At 47.1% G+C, this 16,748-nt stretch overlaps 2 protein-coding genes across 11 annotated transcripts in view; one reads left to right on the top strand and one right to left on the bottom strand.

Annotated features, from left to right (window-relative positions):
- ZDHHC3 (zDHHC palmitoyltransferase 3) overlaps positions 1-12,375 on the bottom strand; it is a 55,722-nt gene extending 43,347 nt beyond the window's left edge. For 9 of the 10 annotated variants that reach the window (XR_014016971.1, XR_014016972.1, XM_081247682.1 and 6 more), the window contains exon 1: positions 12,140-12,375. The gene's annotated coding sequence lies outside the window, so the exon portion shown is untranslated. Of the gene's footprint in view, positions 1-12,130 lie in introns of all 10 variants that reach the window. The other variant, XM_081247683.1, reaches the window with a different exon arrangement.
- A 78-nt stretch (positions 12,376-12,453) lies between these two features.
- EXOSC7 (exosome component 7) overlaps positions 12,454-16,748 on the top strand; it is a 29,245-nt gene continuing 24,950 nt past the window's right edge. Inside the window, exon 1 of the mRNA XM_081246595.1 lies at positions 12,454-12,529. Coding sequence (XP_081102721.1) covers positions 12,473-12,529 — 57 coding nt within the window. The 5' untranslated portion in view covers positions 12,454-12,472. The remainder of the gene's footprint in view (positions 12,530-16,748) is intronic.

Below are 16,748 nucleotides of genomic sequence, written 5' to 3'. Positions count from 1 at the left end.
CAACAGCAAAAAGATTATGACTTGCTGAAGGCTCAGATGATGGTTAGCAATTTTTTTTTTTTTTTCTTCAGTATGCAGGCCTCTCACTGTTGTGGCCTCTCCTGTTGTGGAGCACAGGCTCCGGACGCACAGGCTCAGCGGCCATGGCTCACGGGCCTAGCCGCTCTGCGGCATGTGGGATCTTCCTTCACCGGGGCATGAACCCGTGTCCCCTGCATCAGCAGGTGGACTCTCAACCACTGCACCACCAGGGAAGCCCGATGGTTAGCATTTTTGAGCATTAAAGTATTTTTAAAATAAGGTATATGGGAATTCCCTGGCAGTCCGGTGTTAGGACTTGGCACTTTCACTGCCATGGGCTCGGGTTTGACCCCTGGTCAGGGAAGTAAGATCCCGAAAGCCATGTGACACAGCCAAAAAACAAAAGCAAACAAACAAATAAGGTATGTTCATTGTTTTTTAGACATAATGCTATTGCACACCCAGTAGACTACAGTAGAAACATAACTTATATGCATGTGATTTGCTTTATTGCAAAAAAAAATTCATGTGACTTGCTTTATTGCAATTTTCACTTTATTGCGGTGGTCTGGAACTGAACCTGCAACATCTCCGAGGTCTGCCTGCTTCCCCTGCAGAACAGCTCAGTGTGACCTAGATGGTCAGTAACGACTCACCCAACCCCAACCCACGTCTGTGGCAGTGTATCCTCCTGTCATCTGCTGCCTGAGGGTCATCTCACCACAACCTGTGTACTCCATTGTTCTTCAATTATCATAAACTGTGTGGTTTTCAGAAATGGATAATCACTGAAAATAAATTTTAGAGCAATGCTCTTGTTTATATACTTCCAGTGATCACATTATGCTCATGGTGTATCTTCAGAGTAGCTGACTGTATTCTATCTGTCCTCTGACAATTGCTCATTCTTGATTGTGCATATGGCAATGAGTTGACTAAACTTGAGTTGTGTTTCATAGGTGTGGTTTTCCTGAGGAATAGGCCCTTCCACATAAGCAAATTTCCCACGTAACTGTGGCTTGTTCCTAAGCAGAAACACATTTTAACAATTTGGATGGTTAAACTGGAAATATTAAAAAGTAAAATAAAAACAACAAAAAAAGGATATTATAGCTCTTCCTGTCTTAAGTACAATAACCATCCATTTCTTCGTAATGATTTAAAGTCATTACCAGGAACATCAGTTAATGGAGTGTGTTAGGTAATGATGTCCTCAGGGGGTACAGAGATTCACTGGGCTCTCGGCCTCACACCAACTGGCCTGTGCAGACTATTATAATTGTAATTCTGGCATCTCCTTTGTGTGGTTCTTTGTCTTCCTCCTCCATTCCTGGCTGTCAAATTTCTGTGTCTACAGCTACCAATCTTCCCAACATACCCTCTATTTACTACTGCTAATTGGCTGTGGACTGGAAAAGCAAATAAAACTAAATCTTGTTAGATTTGTTTGTAAAAGAAAGGTATTCATTTTAGGTAACTGGCCTTTAAGGAACACCAGCTATGTTCTCCTACCACACAGTCCTTGAGGGCTGGGAGCCCTGTCTTTTCATTAGCCAGTGCCTGGCACGTAGTAGCCACACACTATCTGTGTTCATTACATGAATACAGGAGTAAAATGCCATGAGCTTTGTGTTCCCCGGCCCACCTCTTGGAGCCCTTGTTTGACTACTTTCAGGGCTGTGGTCATATTTTAGATGGCGAAGGGTGCCCCCAATAGGATTGTGAAATAGGTGGACTGTGACTCTTACTCAAGTTTCCAGATGTTCCACACTCAGACCACGTGAGACCAAAGGGTGGACAGAGGAGCTGTGTTTTCCCACTGCCCCTCACTGGTGAGTGAGAGTCTGTGATCTGGGAAAGAACCCAGCCAAGGGTGTCTGGCAGAGCCAGACACTAAGGGCTGAACCGAAGAGCATGTTCCAATCCACACTTCAGAGTTTCAAACAGTCCAATCAAAACCAAGGAAGGCACGCTGCTCTAAAAAATGTACTTAACCCCCAGCTCCCCCAGAAGCAATGGAAGTAGCTTTCCTTACATTAGCCAAATCTGAAGAATATGGGGGAAAACCCACCTTGAAACAAACTGTACAAATTCCCTTCACTCTGTCCCTAGTGATAACAACAGAAAAGGCAAATATTGACCTCTTTTCCTTTTCGAATTAGGGAAATTCCAATCCTTGGGGTTGAGGCTCTTTGCCAAGGACCCACTCCTGACATGAGTCCTTGCGTGAGAGGAGGTGCGCAGAACTGGCTGCTCAGCCTCTGGGGCAGGTCCACAGGGAGGTTGGTCGGTCCCAGAAGCCTCAATACCACTCTTGCCAGCCCGCTCATACCACTGTGGGGCAGCCTCCTCCAGTTTCCCTCCCTACCTTCTTCATCCCATGCCCTTGCCCTGTTTGCTTTCTCAAGCCCCCTCTCTTCAATTCAACTCAAAAAGACATGCATGAAACAGCCACTAAACACAAGGAACTGTGCAGGGCACTCACACCCAGGGATGACAATAATGTGTGTGTGCTGCCCTGGTCAGGCCCTGCCCTTCCCTCTCCGAGCTCCCAATTTGGTAAAACTATAGGAGAAAGAGATTCGCAGGATCAGAGGTGTTCTGGAGCTCCCTAGAGAAGGTGATCCTGATGATAAGGCAGAGATGGTGTCCAGAGTGACAACCTGAGCTCTGTGGGGAGCAGAGTGTTGGAAATCTAAGAAAACCATCTAGTCTTCCTTCTTAGAGTTTCAGAAGCAAAAACCAAGAAATGACTGAAATTAGTGCTAACTTCCAAAAAACGCCACTGCTTCTGGTCCAGAGAATTGCCTCCAGATCCACCTATAACACACGTGCTTCATTATGCCTGACCACAATCATGCCCTTCCACTAATCCAGATAAGCAGACAAAAATGTATTTAGTGAAGTGCCATCTAGAGTCCTGTGAGCCCCAGGGACTGGGGTTCTGGATCGGCCTTGCAGTACATCACTTATGACTCAATTCCCATGCTGCCTACCCATGGCTGGGCAACTGAAAGGGTTTGAAAGTGGTGATTCTAAGGCCAAGCTCAGAGGCCCCATTCCACTATGGCCCATAGATGGTTGTTGGCCAGGCTAGCCTCCTGGCCTGGCCTAGTGTTGACAATTAGTGATGGGCAAAATCCAGCTACAGTGATTGTAGTTAATCATTACTTGTTGAGTGGGGGGCAAACCCTTATAAATCCATCACCTGGTCTAAGAAAATTGACCAAAAGTCCATGCTTTATGAACAAGGGTCAAAGGCATGACCATCACATAAAAGTTCAGTACTGGATGTATTAGAACCCCCAAATCCCACTGTTCTCAGTCCAGCGAATGTCCCAAGAACCCCAGATCCTCTCAGATTGCCAGCTGCTTTCCTGAGAGAAGATACTACACTAAAGTCATGGGTGGCCCAGCTAGATCTAAAACCAAGTCCTTAAAGGCATCTCAAAGGACTTTGTGAAGATTACTTTCCTAAAACAGCACACCCACTCACATTCTCACATCCACACATGCATTCATGCACAACATACAAGCAGATCTTGGAACTGCATAGATTCAAAGCTTCTCACGTTTTAGGGTGATGGACTTCAAGTATTCACAAACCAGCCCCAGAGATTTACAGATGAATAAATGGCCCATTCCCTGGAAGCTTTGGAAATAAATCTGATCTAGGAAAAAATGAATTTATCTGAGTTACAAATCTCTTAATTTGTGTAAGGATCCAAAAGGATTGTAAATTTCATACCCATTTTTAGATGATTCTCAGAAAAAGAGAATGAACCATGAATCACTGTTTGAAATGTTTCATAAAAAACCAGAATGAGTCACTCAGCTCTTTCCAAACGGTAAGGGTGTGGTCCAAAGGAAAGGTGCCTTATCTTACCCTCTGCACCACACCTTGCCAGGCAAGGAAGGTGTCCAGACAGGCAGAGCTGCTGGCCTGTGCTAGAAGATCTTTACCAAGGAGTCTACATTGTGTCTCTCTCTACAAGAGGGTCTGTCTCCCTCTGCCTGTCTGCTGTCTCTGTCATACTTAACCTGCAACAAAAAACAGGAAAAAAGAAAGGAAGGGAGGGAGGGAGGGAAAGAGAGAGAGACAGAAAGGAAGGAAGGAAGGCAGGGAGGGAAGGAGGGAGGAAGGAAGGAAGATATAACATGCCCAAACCAAATCCTATATATATTAAAATTCACTGAGGGAACCAGCAAGTGGTCAGTAAGCGAAATTTGCCTTCTTCCTATAAAACCCACTTGTGTGCAAACTCAGACTCCTAACAATGAGTCTCCATTTCAGAAAAAAGTTTGGGGATTTGGAAGCTCATGGAGGCTAACGGTTCCTCCATTTACTACAACTGACGATTATAGTACTACAACTGGCTAGTTTACCACCTCCTAGCTTTCTAGATCTATTAAAAAAAATACACACCCACATATAGGATGACATATGTCACAAACACTGGGGATCAGTAGAAACTACCATTCGTTTGGGTAACGCATTCATCCTTTTTTATGAGCGTGCTTTATCATATGTTGCAACAATGAGAAAAAAATTAAAACAAGACCACGCGTAAGATTAACTGGTAAAAAACAATCACTATCTGAGTCAGAATTTTAGAGTGGGAAGGAACCTTAAAGACCATCTAATAGATTTTAGTCAAACTCTTCTGCTTTACAGATGAGGAAATCCAAGTGCAGCTGAGATTTTGCCTAGAACATGCAGTGCTGCTATAGGAATGGAGATGGGCACTATCGTTAACTGAATGCCCATTAAGACTGAGGATGTACACAAAGCAGCCCCTCTAAATTCTCACAACTTAGCACAGTAGCTTTTATTATTCATTGTAAAGATGGAAAAAGTGAGGTGTAGAGGGTCTTAATAATATTCCCTAGATCAGATAAAGCCAGGATCCAAAACCAGCTGTTTGCCACCACAGACCACATTCTGAGCACCACACATGGCTGCTTTTTCTTTCTTTCTTTCTTTCTTTTTTTTTTTTGCAAGAGGGGGACAAGGAGGAATGACCAAGCAGGAAACATGAGTTCTGCTTCCTGCTCCCTCGCACACAATTCATGGACCTAAGGAGAGGTCACTTCAACTTAGTTTTAATGTCTTCATCTCTCAAGTAAGGAGGCCTAGTTCTCCAAACTTTGTGACTTTTTTTTTTTTTTTTTTTAAGCGGTACGCGGGCCTCTCACTGTTGTGGCCTCTCCGGTTGCGGAGCACAGGCTCCGGACACGCAGGCTCAGCGGCCATGGCTCACGGGCCCGGCCGCTCCGCGGCATGTGGGATCCTCCCGGACCGGGGCATGAACAAGTGTCCCCTGCATCGGCAGGCGGACTCTCAACCACTGCGCCACCAGGGAAGCCCTGTGACTCTTTTTTAAAAACCTTAGAAAAGGACTCTAAGCAGACTTTGCTTCCGCTCCTGGGAGTCTATAATACTCATTCTTTGGGGGGGGGGAAAAAAAAGAAGGAGCATTCTTTCTTCTATGAGCCATTTTGCTGCTGGTGGCTTCCTCTTTAATGGAGCACAGCACCCACCAGGCCACCTCACACACTTGGGCCCTCAAAAAACACAGCCTTTCGGGAAGAGACCATAGGGACTAGCTGACCTCTTCCAAACTCTGGTCCAGCCTCTTCTACAGATGGGTAAAGAAATGAAACTCAAGGAGTCAGCTGATTTCCATAAAATGGTTAGCGAGCTGGCTAACTTCCTATCTAGGTCTAACGGACGGTATCCTCTTGTTGCTTATGCGGCCATCTCCCTACATTAACTCCTCCTTCCAGGAAGTCTGCAACCCAGCAGGAAACTCTTTAAAAAGGCAACAATATATCACTGATTTAGCTACCCAATTAATATTTGTCAACAAGTGTTATACTCATAGTACATGGAACCCTTTGTAATCAGGTGCATGATCTCACCTGACACTGAACTGCCCCTGGCCTCTGTCAGGGTAGGTTCCAAGATGGGCCTTTTGCTTGGCAGCTGCCACAGTGCAGGGCACGCCCAACGTGGAGCGGAGCCCTGACTCTTTTCTGAAGGTCTACTATACTGGGCTGTAGGCTAGATGCACCTCATCCTGCTCTATCCTCATAGCTACTCGACCTTATAGGATAAGTCCTCACTTTCCCACCCCCTTTTAGAGGTGAGGAAACAGAGGCATGGAAAGATTACCCTATGTTCATACTGCTAGGAAGCAGTGGAGACAGGCTACACTCCCAAGCCTGCTCTCATTCCAGAGCCTACCTTTAACTACTCACTACAATCATTAACTTTGCCCATTAACTAGAAACAAAAGGGGGAAGGGTGCTGATGTTTCTACCAGTGACCTTGGCTTACTTACTGTTTGAATTTCTTGCCCACACATGGTCACCCAGAGATGGCACTCTTGGGTGGGCCACATGCAGTGCTGTTCATAGACCACAGACCTGAACTTAAGGATTTTGTGCTCTAAGCTGGGGCCCTGGCTGAACACCAGCCACCATTCAGAAGACTGATCCTGCCTTAACTTAGGAAGCAGGAGGGCTGTGAAGCTTCAGGCAGGAGAGTCACCCTAAGATTGAATCCCTAAAATCTGCTTCTGCTGGGGAACACTTCCTGTAGGGCCAAGTTCCAGCACGTTGCTTTTTCTGAGGGAAAGCCCACCCATGCTAGGCAAAGGCTGAAAACGGCACCTGGCCCCACACTGTGCCATGTGCAGATATGCAGCCACTGTGACATCACCCAGGCAAGAGCGTGGTTTTCTTAGGGACTAAAAGCAAAAGTGCTTAGAGGGGTCTGAAAGAGGAGTTAGGGAAGGAGAAGAGAGAACCAGTTACTACAACTGTACCAGGCTTCAAGGAGGGGAGCCATTTTGCTTTCAGGTCCCTGCTGATCCCACTCACCTCAGGCCCTGTAAGTGGCAGTGCAAGAGCAGAGTCTTGGGAGGAACCTGGGCCCAAGGAAACAAGACTCTACAAGTCCACAGCTCCCGCCTGCCAGGCGAGGCATTTGTTAGAGGCCTTTGGAGATAGATGGGAGACTAGGGCTAAGCAGAATGAAGACTGGGCTTGGAGTCAAGAGGCCAGAATTCTACTCCCCACCCTACTGCTCACTAACCTCATGATTTGGGGCGAGACAGTTACCCTCCATGGGCCTCAGTTTCCTCACCCATAAAACAAGAGGGAACATTGAGCTGATTGCTAAAGTCCTCTGCAGGGCTGAGATTCTGATTCCTCTGTTCTCAGAAACAAATTCAACATCTTTGTTAATTTCTTGGATTTTTTTATTATCAAAAGTATCCTTTAACTTTCTTTCCCCATTCTTTGTTAATATTCAAAAAGAAACAGTTGTCTGTTAGCAATTTTCCTGAGCATGTTCAATTTTTTCAATGAAGTATGGCATGCAATTACCACTTCCTTTGTTTTTTCATTTAATGTTTTGCAGAGAGGGAAAAGCACTATCAAAACACATCAAATATTACAAAGTGGTAAAAGAGAGAAGTCTAAAAGTCCAAAGTTAAACATGACCATTTTTCAATGTTTAAATGTCTCTATATCCAAGATCTACTGTGACTTCTATAACCTGGTAAGATAGGCATTTTCGTGTAAAATGAGGTTTAGAGAGGTTGACTTACTCAAAGTGACAAAGCAAGTTAGTGGCAAAGTCTAGATCACTGGAATAGATGCCCAATAGTCTTTCCACCATAGATCATTATCTTCCTAGCCAACCTGCCTTTCTAGATTCTCTGCTACTCTTTCTTGGGTTAGAAACGCACACTTTGTACAAAGCAAAGTCAAAACTTATTGCAACAGAACTGAGGCCAGAACTGTACTTGTCCCACGAGGGCCATTGTCCTAAGGTGAAAAATCAATCCTACCCCAAGGCGTTCCATCCCCACTGACCCTGAACAGGAGATTTTCATGTCTCTGGTAGACCAGAAAATCCAAAGAGTTCGATCAATGGAATGTTACCAGGAATGCTACAATTTGGAAAAAACTATGAAAAGAGGGAGTTTTCCTGGTGTTTCCTCACATTGCCTGGATGAATGACTGAATTAGGTGGGATATGCAAGGTAGTCTTCTTACCTACACAGTCAAAAGTCAGCAATAACCTGGCCATTTGTCTCTGGAAATCTGCTCTTGAAGAGGAAGGCAAATGATTTTAAAATGCAGAGAACAGGAAGAAATTCGAGGCAGCATGACATTAGCCTTCTTATTTCCCCCAAAAGGTCAATAGCCAGACATCACACCTTCACTGCTGCTTCAGCTTCTGTTACTTTCTATGACTATCAGGGTGTGTACGTGTTTAAATGCTTCCAGATTTGCTGATCAGGACATGTGACGCCCTTTTCTCACACATGCCCTAATGAAAGACATAGGAAGCACCCTGCCATTCGCTCAGAAAGAAACACACGTGAAGACCCTTCCTCTAAAGGAAAATAAGCTTTACCTATGTATTCCCATCAATTTTTCTATCACTGGAACCACAAGTTATGATTTCTAGAATGACAAGACAGACAGACCTGCTGGCCTGACTATGACAGGTTATTTATACCGAGTATTCTTTAAGAAAAGGCACAGGCAGGACAAATGCAAAGCGTTTAAAGGAAACGGATCTGTAGGGAAAACAATAGCTCACTTTTGCTTTTCTGGGGGTGCTGGGCTAATTGTGAGAATGCAAAGGAAAAGGCCTAAAACTTGGCTACTTCTGTTTAAGACTGGGAATAAAATGTTCCCTTGCTGGGCTTTTAAGAGGTCTCTTTTGAGAGCTCTCTGCAACTTCAGCACCACGGACTCAGCACTGCCCCAAGCTCTCCTATAACTGACTTTTTTTGCTTTAATTAACCAAGGCTAGGTGGGACAGATTTACTCCATCTGTGTAATGTTACTGTTATCCGCCAGTGGCTAGGAGCAGCTCCTTACCTGTTGCTCTTGATGCCTGGCCTGCACAAGTAACATCTTATTATAGGCCGGCCTCTCATCTAAGTACCATGTGTCTCAATTGAGCACTTTATTTTGTCTTGTTCATGTACTAGTTCAAGAGCCTGGGCTCCGCAGTTATAAGAAATCTTAAACTCCTTTTAGGCAGGTGTGTGTTTTCAGTTTCTTATCTCTTCAGGCCCACGAGAACACTAGGGACACACAGGCATGCAAACAAATACTTCCTGATTGTTTGAAGAGCTTCTAGATGTCTATTCTGGGAATAAGCACGTGGTTGGAATCTGGGTCTCCATGCCTATCTCAACCCTCTGTACCTGATCCATTGGCCTTCTCTGCCGTTGAGGGATCTCAGGTACTTTGAGTTAAGCTCTACTTGGTCTATATGTAACCTTTTCCCTTACCTAAAAGAGTTGGCTGAAACAGACACATGAGCTTCCCATCAGCACCACGTTCAATGTTCCTCTAGAAAAAGGAAGAGATTCCTTGCTTTTGGAATTAAAACTAACTATAACTTATAGGGCATTACCAGTTCCATAACAAACACAGGCCTCCTTCAAATACTCTGGTGAATGAAATGAAAGGGGACAGCTACATAAGGGGATGGTTAGGAATGCAGGTATGGGAGCTAGGTTTTCTGGTCTCAAATCCTGGCTCTACCACTTACTAGCTGTGTGACCTGAGACCTTGGTCAAGTCAGCCTCTCTGCACCTCAGTTTCCCAATCTGTAAAATAGGATAATAGTACCTGCCTCACAGAGCTATTGTTAATAGGACTGAATCAGTTAGTCTTTGTAAAGTGCTTGGCACATAATAAGCACTATTATGCTTAAGTTACTGTTAGATAAAATTAATAAAAGTACAGAGATTTAGAATAGACAGACCTATAAATCAGTATGCCTCCAAAAGAATCTGACAGTGATGGGAAAACAAGCAGGTTAACAGAATAACATGCCATCCTTGGTGTTTTGATTTTCTGGCAAACATACAATCTTTGAATTGCTTCAGTAAACCAAAAAGAACTCTGGATTTATAGGTTTTTGAAATGTCTAACATATTATCACAACAAATGTGATAAAAATATTCTGGCTGCACTCAAGCAAAACAATTAGTGAAGGTGTCATTGTTTTAGTAGAGAATTTTAAATGAACATTCTACTGTTTACACCTCTTATATCTACTTAGTCTAACATGTCAGACATTGTTCATAATGTTATTTAGCAAATACTGCCAACCCTTCTCCAGCAAAGAATCTTAGTCAATTATCAGGGGAACACTTCAAATGTATGTTCTATATTTTAAAAGATTCATTGAAAGATGAATCTTGGGCTTCCCTGGTGGCGCAGTGGTTGAGAGTCCGCCTGCCGATGCAGGGGACGCGGGTTCGTGCCCTGGTCCGGGAAGATCCCACATGCCGCAGAGCGGCTGGGCCCGTGAGCCATGGCTGCTGAGCCTGCGCGTACGGAGCCTGTGCTCCGCAACGGGAGAGGCCACGGCCATGAGAGGCCCATGTACCACAAAAAAAAAAAAAAAAAAAAAAGATGAATCTTTATATAAAGATGATTCCATGGTATCTAAACTCAGTATTTTCTTTCGGTGTCTTTTCTCATCTATTCACTGCCACTTTTTAAACCCTCTATCTTCTTAGATATCCTAGCTACTAAAATTCCACATCCAGGGTCTCTCCTTTCTGAGCAATCTCTAGCACAAGATACCATTTCTAACATCAGCAGTCCCTTGTTATCTCACCACGGAGGTCCTCTCTAGAATCCAGGCATCCAACCACACACAAAGGCATCTATGTGCCACAACAGGTGGGGGCACCTGTGCTTTCGTTAGGGAGGAAACACTTCCAGTTTCACTTCTCCTAGTTCCCCTGGAGGGCAAAGTTCAACACTGCAGGATGTCTTTCCTGTAGGTGCACCTGCAGAGAATTATGTCGAGACATCAGAAACAACTAATGTCCAGTCTACTAAGAAGTGATCATCTATTTTGGGCCTCAGCAGTTTAGTGCTTAAGAATGTGGGCAGGTACTTCCTCTCCATACCCTCCTCGGACTGACCTCCCTATCCCACTGTGTTCACTGGTGCCACTGTCATAGCTCTTAACCACCATGTCCTGTGGTTATGCTGGCCCTGGGTCCTTCCCCTCTGCCTGGGGAGCTTCTCTGGGCAGAAGTTGCGCTCCACTTGTCTTAGTGTTCCAAAGCCAGCACAAAGCCCATCTATGCTAAGCTCCCAAGAGTTATGTGTGAAACTGTATTTGAGCTACTATCGGAGAAAACCCAAATGTTCTTTGGATGATCAAGCTGTCAAGGGTTACTTTCACTTTTGAGCACAGGGAGGTTCCTCAAAAATGGGGCATTTGGAAAAGTCATCAGACCCCCTCTTTGTTTCTGTCGTTTTGGGTTAACTTTCCCCCATTTATCCACGTGGCCCCTTTAAAATTTTTTCGTGCCCTGTCAGCCCCGCCTTAATGGGCTCCTTCAGTGACCCCACATTCACCTTGCAGGTATCCTTTCTGAATATTCAAGGCCCATATTCTTACTTGGCCACTAGCGGGGCTGACATTTTTTTTCGTCCACGGCTCCCAGCGATCACCAGTCACTGCTGGGAAGCGCTGGGGACGCCTGGGCGCTGCGCCCCCCAGCCAGCGCCGACCAAGACTCTCCCCCCACTACTCTCTTTGGGACAATGCTCCGGCAGCCACACAGGGCAAGGGGATCCTACAAAGGTTCCGGGTCAGCGTTCGGTCAGCCAGCCCCAGAAAGAGAGCGGGGGTGGGGGTGGGGGAATCCCTGGGGTGAAGACGCCTCGGGACTAGTGGGCATTCACTTCTGGCCCAGACCCTTCCCACCGGGAACGACCTAAAGAGGTCTTTATCGCCTCTTTCTTTTCCACCATTCTAGGGACCAGAGAAATGCAAGACAGGGGGCAGGAAGGAGAGCAAGGAGACAGCCTCTCAGGCCAATCACGACGTCCGCCTCCCCTCACTCGGAGTGAGTCTGTCTCTCTCTCTCTGTCTCTCTCTGTCTCTCTGTCTCTCAACACACACGACCTGCTACTTCAACTTCAGCTCTGAGCAAACTGCGCCGCACGTCTCTCCTACTACGAGTCCTCCAGCTCCGGCTCCGGCCCCGGCCCGTGCCTCTCGTCTCACCCCAGCTTTTTCACCCAATTCCAGTTTCCTCACCCAACTGACCGTGAAGCTGGAGGCAGTTCCCCAGTCCCAGGCCCCCGGTGGGGCTCGGCTGCCGCCGCCGCCGTCGCTCCCCCTGCAGCCCCCGACCCGCGATCCGGCCTCGGGCTGCAGCGATGGCTCCCCGGCACGAGGCGCCGCGGCTCCCTGGACTCGGCCAGACACAGGGCGGCGCGCAAGAGAAGCCCATCGAGCTCCCGGCGGTGGTGGCGGTGGTGGCGGCGGCGGCTGCTGGAGCGGCCGCCGCGCGGGCTGATGACGCACAGGCGCGGAGGGGGCGTGGTCGGCGGGGGAGACGCTGGCAGATGACATCTGGCGGCGGGGCGACTCGGCAGCATGGCGTTTGTGGCGCTGAGTGAGGCGGAGAAGGTGTACATTGTGCATGGCGTTCAGGTAGCGGCAGCAGCGGTACCGGCGCCGGCCGCCGGGTTCCCCTAGGACTGCGGCTGACTGGGTTTACCTTGTGATTAAACCACTCTGCGGCCGGCGTGTGCAGCTCGAAGCCGGCAATGAGGGCGTATTTGGGACCGGGCGGCGAGAATCCATTTAGGATTGTATGCGTACTTGCTTCTTTCTGGGTCTACAAGGTTCCACACCCGGGTAGGAAGCGGTGGGCAGTCCCTGATTCTGTTAAAGACCCTCTCAGCCTTTGAAGGCTGAGCTGTCCCACTTTTGTTAGGTACATATTCTATCATAATTTTTATCCCATTGAATCTTTGTAACAGTCCTGAAGGTAAGTATTATCTCTAGTTTACATATAAGGAACTATGCTCAGAGAGGTTAAATTACTTGTCTGAGGTCACAAAGTAAGTGTGTGGTGGTGTTACCCGAAAACAGGGTTTGCTTCTTGGTGGGTGTCGAGCCAAAAGACACAACCAAGCCAAAGATTGGGAGAAGGAAGGATTTATTAATTGCAGCAAGTGAGGCGACACTGAGGATCTTTTCCAAAGCAGTGTCTATCCAATTAGCAAAATTGGAGAATAAGCTAAGGGCACATGCATATTCATGTAGGGGCTTGAGCAGAGGAGAACTTAGCATAGAATTGGGGCAAAGGTTAACAGACTCCAAGCTTTAGTTGATTGGAGTCTCCGAAGGTCAAAAGTCAACATCATCCTTCCTCAGGTTGAGACCAGCTTGGGGTCTTATCCTGTGGTTACCATACTCTAGCTGGGTGGGGGCCTTAGTTCTTATAGAACAAGTCAAAGATCTGTATCAGATTGTTAAGTATATCCCTTGAGGAAAAACTAGGGCTCTGTTTTATCTCAACTGTTATTTCTTCACTGCTTTTCCTTTTTTCCTGCATTCTTTACTTCCCTCAAGATCATTGATTACAGAGACCTGTTCAAGGGCAAGCATTATGGTCAGGCTTAGATCACAAAAATGCTTAGGCCTAAAATGGCTTCTCTTCTGTCCAGAAAGCCATGCCTGGTTCTCCTTTTCTGGGCCCCGCTACCCTCTCTGATTACAGTGGACCTGGGATATAAATCCAGATATTTCTGATTGCAAAGCCCAACTCTACTTGCATGCCACTTTCCGTTTTTTAAAACAGGGATTCAAAGGCAAAGGCCAGAGAGACTCCCCACTTCTACTTCTCTTTCTTCTGTCCTCTGAAAGCATGTTGGGGAAATAAGAAGGGGGAGGGCAAGTTCTGAACCCCACCATTTTCCTAGACCTTAAATAATATATTGACATATATTGCTGTATTGTTATCTTTTTAAGTAGTACTTTTTCCCACGTTGGTTCTAAGTTTCTTTAGAACCCTATTTTGCATTTCTTTGTACAACTTTTGTTTTACTAACTTGTATCAAACTGGTTTTTTTTTTTTTTTTTTTTTTGTGGTACGTGGGCCTCTCACCGTTGTGGCCTCTCCCGCTGCGGAGCACAGGCTCCGGACGCGCAGGCCCAGCGGCCATGGCTCACGGGCCCAGCCGCTCCGCGGCATGTGGGATCCTCCCAGACCGGGGCACGAACCCGTGTCCCCTGCATCGGCAGGCGGACTCCCAACCACTGCGCCACCAGGGAAGCCCCAAACTGGTTTTTATATTCAGGAATTTGGGGGCAGATATAAGAATTTCCAGAATTAGCATTTAATCCTCTTTTGGGGTTTGCTTAACTAGCTAAATATGTGCTTCTTCCTCCATGAAGAGACATTGCTAACCTCCGTCTTAGCCCAGTAATTCTGAAACCTTGAAGCGCCTTTTACTCACAAAATACAGCTTCGCGGGCTTTACCTGGACCTTCTGAATCAGAATCTCTGGGGCTGGTACCTGGGAATGGGTATTTTCATAAATGCTGGGAGATTTTGATGCAGTCACCAGACGTTGGGCTATGGGCAAGCCTCTGGCCTGGTCTAGCCTGGAGTCTGCTGCAGAAATCTTTGCCCCCCTGCCTGAGGTTGTTGCAGGAAGGGGGACCCCTTCCAGGGCCCGAGAGTGGGCTCTTGTCTAACACTCGGAAATGAATTGTCTGAGGGGACACACGTGCTGACAAAGCAAGAGACTTTATTGGGAAGGGGCACCCGGGCAGAGAGCAGGAGGGTAAGGGAACCCAGGAGAACTGCTCTGCCACGTGGCTTGCATTCTCAGGTTTTATGGTGATGGGGTTAGTTTCTGGGTTGTCTCTGGCCAATCATTGTGACTCAGGGTCCTTCATGGTGGCGTGTGCATCACTCAGCGAAGATGGATTCCAGCGAGAAGGATTCTGGGAGGTTGGTAGGACATATTGACTGGTGTCCCCTCTCCTTTTGACCCTTCCCAAATTCTTCCGGTTGGTGATAGCTTGTTAGTTCCGTGTTCCTTACCAGGACCTCCTGTTGTAAGATCACTCATGCAAATGGTTACTATAAGGTCTGGCCAGGGTGGGCGGTTTCCGTCAGTGGTTCCCCTAACAAGGTCACATGACCTCCTGCGTCTGTTTGAGTGAGGACTTGGAGTCAGACTGAGCAGGGATCCTTTCCCGGCTCCACCATTCACAGTAAGAGTGATTCTTACCTGAGTAGCTGAGCTAGCGCCCCCTGTGTAAAATGAGAACATATCCATCTGGGAGCAGAAAGGGATTGTGAGGAATGATGAGAAAAGAGAATATGGACCACCTGGCATGTGGGCAACCCTGAAGAGAAGTTGGCTCCCTGTCAAGATTTTTCCATCGGAAGTGTGGCTTTGTCCGGAACCATCCATACTATATCCGCAGCCTTCCTAGTGACCCCATGTGGGGTTCCGCCTGTGGCTGTTGAGATTTAAGCTCTTTTGATTTGGAGGGCTAGAGATTGTTAAATTGTCTCAGGACAAGGGGGGTTTGTGGCCAGGCCTAGGAAGTCCCTAGGCAGCTCGGGGGTACTGCCTTTTCAGGGCTCCAGCATGGATCACATAGACTGTGTGACTCTGCCTGTCTTTATGTCTCTGGTGACAGCCCTACTTCTCTCTGCTGAAGTATCTCACTTCTCCACAAGCCACTTGCTGTCCAGCTGCCCTCCACCCTGGTACGTGCTATCCCCCCGCCTTTACTTCTGTGAGGCCTCTCCAGCCTCCCTCCACACCATGACCTGTCAGGTCCTCTTTAACTCCCTTTCCCTCCCAAGTATTTCCCAGATCAGAGGTCAGATTCCAAGGAGAGAATCAGTTTCACGCCCAAAGAGCTGGCCACTCTCTGGATTGTATGCCTTTGGGTCAGGCCCTTTGCAAGGTGAGTGGGATCCCATCCTAAAGGAATGCAGGCCCACCCAACAGGCTTGGAAAGTGGAACGAGGACAACATCTCGTTTTGCCTGCTGTGTCTGGGGCCTGGGCCTGCAAAGCTGGCCCTTTCCAAAGTAGGGTGGCTTTCTAGTAGGGGAGGCCATCTGGTCTCAGTTCTCCTCCAGGAAGCTCTGCGCTCTTGGACAAGTCAAAGCAAGGTAGTGGGGGTGGGAGGTGGTTAACATCGCCTCAGAGGACTACTTTGAGTCTAAATCCTCCCAAGTATGTTGGATTAGGAGAGCCAACTGACAACTCCCATTAGGAAGTAGGACTGGGTTACCCGGGTGTGAGGAACAGCAACTGTGGGTTGGGTCATCTGTCTTGCCACTCTGTCACAAACAGGAGGTTAAACTTGGCGCCTCAGTGTCCTTACTTGTAACCTCTCTCCGGGTTGTTTTTGAGGATTCAATGAGTTAATATGTGCTGCCAGAAGCAGAAGAAGGAGCTGCTGAGCAGGGACTCCTGTGTGCTGCACTGTGCTGAGGATTCTCCTATAACTCTGTAGGGTCGGGGTTCTTCCCGCTTTCTAGACAAAGAGACAGACTCAGAGCTGTTGAGGAACTAACTTGCTCGAGGTCAAAAAGCTGGCGTGGAACAGCGGAGTTTTAAATATAGGTTGGTGGTGACTCTGTGCCACACCCAACCAGCAGGGTTGTTGTGATCACACAGGTAACAACTTGAAAGTCATGAGGAGCCATCCTAGCATCCAGAAGGCCTTTACCTAGAAAGGGGCTCAGTCCTCTCTGCTGAGAACAACCTTCCACTCCCTGGTGTGGTCCGTCACCTGTGGACATCTCTACTGATTGTTTTAAATGAAGCTGTCACTTTAGGGCAGCCCATGTTTAAGTGTTCACACATGGATTGATTCCTTAGCTCCTG

Source organism: Mesoplodon bidens (assembly GCF_964165515.1).
Source record: "Mesoplodon bidens genome assembly, chromosome: 10".
Classification (NCBI taxonomy): Eukaryota; Metazoa; Chordata; class Mammalia; order Artiodactyla; family Ziphiidae; genus Mesoplodon; species Mesoplodon bidens.
The sequence above is the reverse complement of the archived record's forward strand: the minus strand, read 5'-3'. Positions and strand labels throughout refer to the sequence as shown.